At 55.4% G+C, this 9119-nt stretch overlaps 1 protein-coding gene across 1 annotated transcript in view; it reads right to left on the reverse strand.

Moving 5' to 3' along the window:
* The window catches only part of Lmx1b (LIM homeobox transcription factor 1 beta), a 71329-nt gene extending 62215 nt beyond the window's left edge, over positions 1–9114 (reverse strand). The window contains exons 1-2 of the mRNA XM_048812798.1: positions 8976–9114; positions 7960–8146 (exon numbers count right to left, since the gene is read on the reverse strand). Coding sequence (XP_048668755.1) covers positions 7960–8146; positions 8976–9114 — 326 coding nt within the window. The remainder of the gene's footprint in view (positions 1–7959; positions 8147–8975) is intronic.
* Between the last annotated feature and the right edge of the window lie 5 nt (positions 9115–9119).

Raw genomic sequence — 9119 nt, forward strand, 5'->3', positions numbered from 1 at the left:
GCAGGAACCGAGGAGGAGAGGGCCTGGAGGAGGGCGCCGGTGGAGACTGCTGAAAGCCGCGGGCCGCGCGCCCCGGCGGTGAAGAAAGCTCTCCCACTCGGGAAGGCAGTTATTCTAACCTTTTTCCTCCTCTGGCTGGGCTGGCCCTACAGGGGACATTCAGCGCAAGGAGGGCAGTGACCTTCCCACTCGCCCCCATCCTTCCAGGCAGGCCACTTTAGGGGGGCGGGGATCCTAACTGTCCAGACTGGGCATCTGAGGCCTCAGGAGGTCAGAAGAGAGGACTTGGAGATCCCAGTGGGGTTGGGAGTTAGACTCATCTGGTGGAAGTTATTTAAACTCCTCAGCCTCAGTTTCCTCACCCATCGGTAGAGCAGGAGCAATAAGGCCAGTGAATTTTGCAGGCGCTCACCAAATACCAATTTCCTTTCTATTTGCACTTCTGTGGTCTGCCCCTCTGAGGTCAGGCTGTGCTCCTGCAAGTTCATCTATGCTGGTCATGCTCAAGAGTCTACTGAGAAAAATAGGGGGCCTGTGCACCTCAGTAGTTATGGCAGCCCATCCACAGTCTGCCTCTGCTGCTGAGGAACAGCCAGACCTACCCCATTCCCTTCTCAAGGGAAGAATTCAAAACACAGGACCTGGACCTGCATAAGGAGCAGAAGGGTGGGCGAGGCCCCTCTGGAGGCCTGTTCTGGAGAGTTCACTTTCTGGGCCTCCCATGCAGGGCAGACAATGCATTGCTGTCTGGCCCGGCTGCCTCCTGCTCAGTTCCCCAAAGGAATGAAGAAGATATACATTGACTGAGTGCCCAAAACAAGCTGCCACCTTTGGGTTCATTCCACTTTATCTTCAGAGCAATCCTAGGAGATTGGAATTATTACCCCCATTTCACAGAGGAGGAAACTGAGGCTTAAGAAGAGCTACCAGTGTATCCCCTCAAGGACCTTGGCCTGTGTCACTAGGAGATGGAGATGTTCTCTATCCCCAAGTTGTGATTGCCACCAACCTTGCTCTTCCTTTGAGAAAATGTGCCCCACCCAGGGCCCTGCCACTTGGAGGTCAACTCATAGCATCTTGATTGTCTGACCTCTGCAGGGTTAGGCAACTCAGACCCGGGCTAGTGCCCACACTGGACAGCCCAGCAACTATAGCAATGCAGGCGTCACATGATGAGAGTCACCGAGCCCCCCCCAATCCCACGCAGGCACGAAGGAGGAGGGAGAAGGGGGAACAGCAGTCACACCCAGCTTGTCCCAGGGCTGCGCTGCTCCTCCTCTCCCGTCATCGCTGACGGAGCACCAGCCCTGCAAGCCGCCCGCCTGGGGGGAGAGACCCCTGGCGGCCCGTGGCCCAGCACACTCATCTACCAGGCATCTTTCTTGAACTACCCAGCAGCTTGGTGGCCTCCATAGTCTTGCCAGCCCTGGTGGGCACCTGGGTTGCTCTGGGCAGCACTAAGAACTCTCCCTGCCCAGCTGGCAACCTCCCCACAGTTCCTGGGGAAGCCTCTCAGCACCAGCCCAGCCAGGAAGCAAACATCTTTGTTTCTTCTGGAATCAGACTCCAAGAACCGGGGTTTTTCTCCAGCAGCACTTCCCCCAAGTGCACCAAGCGCCAGGCCAGCCAGGTGCTCTGCCATCACACTCTTCTAGGGCCAGTTGGAGCCAAGCTCTCAAGACAAAGCTTCCCCTTCCCTCGTGCCCACACAACCTGAGAACCCCTCCCTCGGCAGAGCCCCAGGGTCAGCAGGGCAGGTCCAGGGGCTGCCAGTCAAAAAGCTGAGATGGATACAATATTGCCCAGGGAATAACAAAGGAAGGTCTCACGCAGAAATTTATTTGTACTGATCAGGAGAAGCAAAAGGTAAGGGGCAAGGAGGAAGTGCTGTCAGGCAGGCCTGAAACCCAAGAAAGTCGCCATTCGGAGCACAGTGGCCCCTTATACCCCACCACTCCACACCACAGCAGTAGTTAAAGCAAACACAGGCCCTTCACTGCCCCGTCAGTTACACCTTCCCCCCAAAATTACACAAACTTTGAAACATTTTTCTGGGAGATGGATATTTCAGGAGACTTGAGGTCAAGGCTGGGCTGTTTAAAGTATATTATTAACAAATAAACATTTACTGAAAAAAAAAAAGAGAGAGAGAAAAAAAGAGAAAAACTCTATAGGCCACCGGGGAACCAAATCATGTTGCTTTTGGCATCAAATGACAGGAGACATTTATGACATGAATGGAGAACACCAGCCGGTCGATGAAATGGCAAACGTCTGCCACTTTGCTTCCTCTGCCTTCCTGAGTCAACTTTTTCAAATATGGTTTCAGCCTGGCCCGCCCTGGCTACCTCCCTACCACACCTCCCCACTTCTGACAGCAGGGGCAACACATATCTATATAACTTGGGTTTTGCTCTTTGCTGCCTTCAGCACAGAATCTGGGGGTTGGAGAAGGTCCGAGGAACTTCTGGCTCGGTCAGCCAGAGAGCCAAGGGCCTTGAGTCCTGGCACCCCAACTGACTGACAGCAGCTCCTGGGATGGGTGGACCATCCTCCCACCTCCTTCCCCCAGGCTGAGGCCTGATTGTGGTGTCCAACAAATTGGAAGTCATAACTCATGTCACTCAGAGTATTCTCCATCCTTCAGTGTAAGTGATGCCAAAGTAGGACTGGCTCCCTCCTTCCCCCTCTTTCTTTTTAAAAACACTCCACCAACACAGGACAGAGAAAGCTCTAGTCCAACACGGGTGCAAACCTCACAAGGTCACACAGCTTGGGCAGGAGGGTCCCCTGGACCTCATGAGATAGTGTTCCTGCACCATTGAGGTCTCATCTTCCTTCTGAGAAGTATCCAGCTCCCCCTTCTAGATCTCACCATCATCTAGCTCAGAAATGTTTGTTGAGCTCTATTCTCTGTCATTCGAATCACAATAACCATGAACAGTCCTCAAACATGAAATCGTATTATTGACTATGCATTTCCAAGCAATACATAGACCCTGGAGATGCCCACTATGTCCCAGTGGAGCCCAACTCCATGCCCCCAAGGAGGAGCGAGCAGCACAGAGGCGCCCCTGCTGCCTGACCTTCCTGCTAATGCACTGCACTGTTGGTATCTGTCCTCAACCTCAATCAGAACTTTTCCCACCCCTCTTGAGGTGCGGGAGGAGATCAGGGATTCCCTGAAGCCCCACTAAGTGCCCTGTAGTCCTCACAGCCACCCTACAGAGTGATGGCACCCCCAGTTTGGTGATGGAGAACACAGGCTGAGAGTGGGTAGCTACTCAGTGGTGATCAACATTCACTGAGTGTTGGGGCTGGGAGGTGAACCCAGCCCTGACTCAGAGTCTCAAGTGCTTTTCATGGTGCGGGGCAGGACCCTCTTAGTGCCCTATCAGGCAAAGGAAATGGTTTCTCGAAGGAATGCCCCTTGCCATCTCTGCCTATTTAGAGAGGGTCAAGACAAGCCCAGCACACCAGCTGGACCTTGGGCATGGAACCTGCTGTAGTACCGTAGGTGTCTTTGAAAACAAGGCATTCCCTGCCACCAATGATAACAATAGTAATAATATTTTCCAGAGTGTTCATATCTTGCCAGGCAAGATGCCAAGTCCTTTGGGACACCTTATCTGGAGTCCCTATAAGAATACTCCCCGGCCCTAGGTGGCTAAGTCCCCATGTAGAGAAGAGGATAAGCTAGGTGCCAGGGTTCTGAACAGGAAGGAGCTGAGAATCGCCAATTGTGCACCCCAGAGCAGAACCTCAGAGTAGACTCCCCCCACTTGAGAGAACCTCAGTAGGCAAATAAAGCTCACCAGGACCAGTGTGGTGAGGGGAGGGTGAGCCAGTCACAGCGTGAATAATACCTCCTCCTAGCCCGGTGACTGCAGCCTCAGGATTGCCGTCCTGTAGCCCCAACCCACAGCCCAGGCACGGGGTTAAATGCAGAGTCCTTTACTCCAGACTTGGGCCGGCAGACCTCCCCCTCGGAGGGTCCCTCCTCCTTGGTCCCCCAGGGAGAGCACCAGGCAGGTCTTTTTGTCAGGCAAAGCCTTGGCTCCTCCTTCCAAGCCCCTCGGTGTCTAAGACCCTCTCTCCCGGCTGTGCACAGGGGTGTCTGCGGTCCTGAATTGGTCCTGTGGGGGACCATGCTGGCTGGGGTGCCCGCTGGGAACGGTGAGCGGCCCCCTACAGTAAGGCGGCGGGAGGCCTCCAAACTGGGAAAAGCAGCAGCCAGAAAAGGCTGGCGTCTGGCTTTGTTCCCCGAGTGCCACACCGGCACGCGGCCTCCCAGGAAGGCCCTTCCCGGTGTGAGGAAAGGAATGTGCCTGGAAGAGTGGTAGGGCCGGGAGCACCGCAGCTGGGGGATTTGGAAAACGCCACCCCAGGACTCAAAGGCTTTGGGTGAAACCCAGACAAGGCCCTGATGCCCCTTTCTGTCGCGTGGTGTGGGGGCACCCCACTTGGGCAGGCGAGCCCAAGGGCACCCTGGCGGGCTCCTCGGAGCCCGGTCAGCGGAGCTGCTGGAGGCTCAGTGCCCGTGCAGGCCCCGCCGCGGAAGCCCCGCGAGCCTCGGCCGCCGCTGGGGTGGAGCCCCGCGTTCCTCCGCGCACAAAGGCTCCTGCTCGCGCACCAACGAGGCTGGGTCGCCAGACCTGGGAGCTGTATTACAAGCGATTAGACTCCATTTTGTGACAGATTTTTGGACTCTCCCACCGACCCTCCCCCCTTCCGGAGCCTCCTCCAGGAATTCGCCACCTCCTCAGGATAGAAAGCCTTTCCAGACAGCGACAGACGGCAAGAAAGGAGAGTTACATAATTCTATCTGGTCAAGGAAAAAAATGTTGGGGGGGGGGGATGTTGTCATTTTTGTCTTTTCCTAACCTTCTCCGGTGGAGGACGCGGAGAGGTGTTGGCGATCATGCGGAGGCCGGGTTCCTCCCCGTTCTAACCGGGTTTTTTTTTTTTTGTTGTTCAAAAAAGGCTGAAGCTGTTTTTTGTTTGTTTTGTTTTATTATTAGAAGGAGCCCCCAAAAAACACTCAGGGAGAAAAAGGAGACTTTTCGAGTTACGAGTGAAAATGCCCAAACTGCGCAGCCGCAATGTGCTTTGCTCAACTAGGCCGGATGAGAGGATTTTATCAAATGCTACTAAATGTGCCCAAACGTCCATTAATCACCCCCGTGGTGCGTAAAATAACTTTGCGCGTCTGGGTGCCCCGGATCTTTGAGAACAAATCGAAAGGAGGAACACACACTTAACTAGAAATGGCAACCTCTTTCTTTCTAAGGACGAAAGAACTCTGCAGCAACTCGCACCCAGGCGAGGACGAGGACGCAGTTTTTCAAAAGTTGGGGCGGCCTGGGGGAGTGTTAATTTCCCCCTACCGCTGACGCAAAGGCTCAACAAAATGAAGAAGGCACGTTTCTGAGCCCACTTGCCTGGATTCCCGTCTGAAAAGCATTTGCACACAGATGAAATAAATATGCATCTGCGATTCTCAAAGAAAAAAAAAGAAATCGAGAATAAAAATATTTTTATTGTGTATAGAGCACTGCTTTCTTGTGAGCTCTCTCCTGCTTGGCTGCGCTTGCTCTCCCTGGTAAATGCTGTCTCCAGACTCGCTGGGGGATTTGCGCCCAAGATTGTCTTGATAACCCCCACGCAGCCACCCCGCCCCAGCACAGCCTCGGCCTGCCAGGCCTAGTGCAGATCCCTAATTGGCATTATCGGAAGAAAGAGGAAGACGTAGGAGGGGACTACGAGCAAAGAGAATAATGCCAACCCCTCCCTCCCCCAGGCTTCAGCCTCACAGGACCCAGACTCACGGCACTGGGACCTGAGATTCCCTCTTGGACAAAATTCATTCCCAACACATGGGACTGCACTGAAGAAGCAGGCTTTTAGGGGACTTTTTTCTTTTCTTTTAAAAATAAATATACATTGGACAAAGCAGTTGCAAATGTTTTATGTTTAATTGTTTTGTAAAATGAGGGGGTTAGTCGGCTCCACTTTAAGGGAATATTCAGCTCAAATGTGACTCCGGTTCTATGCCCACTGAACCAGGGAGCATGCTTGCTTTCTTTTGAAGAGAAGCCCTACCATAATTATGGGAATAAATACATACAAGAGGTTGGAAAGAATCTTTCCAATATGTTAAAAAAATTTTAAACCATGCAAATGTTTCAGAGGCCCATTTTTACCTTCCCCAGCCTCCTGGCCCCACATGTGGAGTTGCTGAAGCCAGTGGCTGAACTGGGTGCAAGTGGCATTGCCAGAGCCAAGTTCAGGGTTAGGTAAGCAGAGCAAGGCCAGGGGGACAGGGTGTGGGTGTGTTGGAGGCTGGGGCACCCTGTGGAGGTGCTCCCTGGGCCAGCCCAGAGCCCCCAACCACATGTACGTCATTTTATTTGTGCTGCTGTATGCCCGACTTCGGGTGAAATTAGTGGTGGCCCTTCCCTCTCCCAGAACTAGAATCATATCAGTCCAGGGCACCATACAGCAAAGACCTGACCAATGGCCCTGGGCTTAAGTCTGAGTTGCTCCATACAAAGGAAGAGGTCTCAGTTGCATTTCTGTAGAACCTGCAAAAGAGCTAATTCTCTCTACCAACCCCAATTCCTACCCACAGAGCCCTCAGTGAACAGGAGCAAGGAGCCAAAAGCAGCTCCTGCCCATTCCCCAGAGCAGGGGACCCAGTCAGTGCCTTTATGGTAGGACCTTTCCCTCTATAGGACTCTGGTGTGCAGTCCCACTATTTCCAGGCCTCAGTCAGGCAGTTAGGATGCTCCCCTCCCCACCAGGCTCTGGATTTTGGGACAATCCTTGGGCAGAGTAGGAAGTCTACACTCAGCACTAGGTACAGGCAGCCCAGCCTCTCCAAGAGGCTTGGGCACTCACAGCCCTGTCTGAGCACCAAAGCACCTGAGCAACCTACCCACCCTGCAGCTCATGCAAGACGGCTTTCTGGGCACCCACTAAAAGTTCTCCCAGGAACCCACATCTCTCTGCAATACCATTCTGGGGGCCCCCACAGCTCTCGTGACTCTTGGTCCTCACTTTCCCCTTTTCAATTGTATTGCCAGGCACAAAACCCAGCAGGTCAAAAGAAAAGGCCTGTCTATATTCTCTGTCCCTGGCCTCTTGCCATATAAATCCAGTCACAGGTAAACACAAAGTCAGTAGATGGGGCTCAAGCCACTCTGGCCTAAATCTGAGGCTTGGACAATACCAGGACAGAGCGGCCACCACTTTCCAACACACACTGTAAGAAAAAATGGCCATCAGGGAACTGCTCACCCAGTTCCTCACCCTAACTGGACTGCAGCTTGCCACCTCTTGAGATCTTCCTAGACTACTTCTCTAGCCAAAGGATGGGGAGAAGCAAAACTCCCGCATGGAACGGTTTGCAGAAGATGGACACCATTTCTCTCCATCAGGGACAAAAAGTACAATGGGAGCCTAGCAGGACCAGCATGGGGACTGCTAAGGCAGCTCAGTGGCCAGTACACCACATTCCTGCTCCAGAAATCCCAAATCCCCACACACCGGCTGGGTTAGCACACCAACAGGCTTGGCTCCGAAAGCACTGCCTTCCTTTGAAATGCAATTCCTGGTCCCCAATTCAGGCTTCAGGGGGGCCAGGCCCCTTCCCTGGACTCCGGCATCTTATGCGCCAGTCCGACTAGGGCCTTGTCTTGTACCCCACCTCAGCGGCTCAGCACAGGTTTCCGGGACAAACTGATGACATCTAAGGGCCACCGCACCAGTTCGGGCCGGTGGGGATGGTCCACCACAGCCCCCAGACACGCAGCCTGCAGAGCCCTCGGAGCCCTCGCAGCTACTGGGCCCAGCGGAGCGCACAGCCGGGAGGGCGGACGCCGGCCCTGCCCGGCAGGGGGCCGGCCGGGCTCGAGTGCCGGGCGGCGGCGGGGAAGGAGGAGGACGAGAGGCGCTTACTGTTGGTAGTCTTGTTTGCAGTACAGTTTCCGATCCCGGAAGTAGCAGCTGGTGGTGAGGGCTTGCTGACACGCCGCGCACTGCAAACACTCCTCGTGCCAGGACGACTCGTTGACTCGCATCAGGAAGCGGTCGGAGATGGGCCGCTGGCAGCCCTCGCAGACGGCGGGATGCGGGCAGTCGGAGCCTGCAGCGCACAGGGCGAGAGCCGGGCCGTCAGCGCAGCCCGGCCCAACCCCGGCGTCCCGGTCGCGCGGTGCCCACAGCCCTCCGCTTCGAGGGCGACGGCGACCCGGGAGCGCCGCTCGCTGCCTGCGGTCTCCCAGCCGCCGCGCCAGGGTTCTGGCAGCCCCAGCCTGTGAGTCCCAGTCCTTGGGCTCCGGCGCAAAGAGGCCGTGGGCCTCGAGCCTTGGCTCGGCGCTGCGCTCTCCTCTTTTCCGGAGATTCAGCGCTTGGTGTTAATATAAGCGAGAAGGAGCACGATGCAGGGTGCCCAGCTGCGACTGAGACAGGCGAGGTGAGGTTGGGGTGCACGCAGGCTGACACGCCCCACGGTGGCTTCGTGATCTTCTCTCCCCAGTCTACCCCAAACCTGTGGTTTAGATGACCCACGGGACATTTTTCTCCTAGAAGCTTCCCCTCCTCGGGCGACCTGACACCTCTCCCAGGCTCGCCAAGGTGACTACTTGGGTCCTCCATCACCCGTGTCACCAGCTGCCTACCCTTGCCGGGAGTAGTAGCTCTAGAACCTAGGCCCAAAGAGGATGGTGGGTGGAGGCTGGAACTGCCCTGTCCTGTCTCCTGAGTGATGTCCCTGCACACTCTGTCCCTCGGGAAGCCTGTCTAGGCGTGCTTGTTGGCCCTCTGGTATCACTCCGGGAGTCCTGTCCCTGTACCTCCTCCCTATGTCTGTGCACCCATTTTCTTCATCTGTTGGCCAGGACGCCTGTGTGCACCGCGGACGACGCCCCGGTCCCCTGCCCATAACCACTCAGGCGCTATGACCCCGCACTCACCCAGCAGCACCCCCAGAGTGGCGGGCCCGGGGCGCAGGGCGTGCTCCTCCATTTTGATGCCGTCCAACATCTTGGCGCAGTCCGTCTGCCCGCGAGGAAAACACCTCTCCAGCGACTCGGGACCTGTTGCTATATCCATGGGAC

Source organism: Marmota marmota, unplaced genomic scaffold (assembly GCF_001458135.2).
Source record: "Marmota marmota marmota unplaced genomic scaffold, marMar, whole genome shotgun sequence".
In the NCBI taxonomy this organism is placed as follows: Eukaryota; Metazoa; Chordata; class Mammalia; order Rodentia; family Sciuridae; genus Marmota; species Marmota marmota.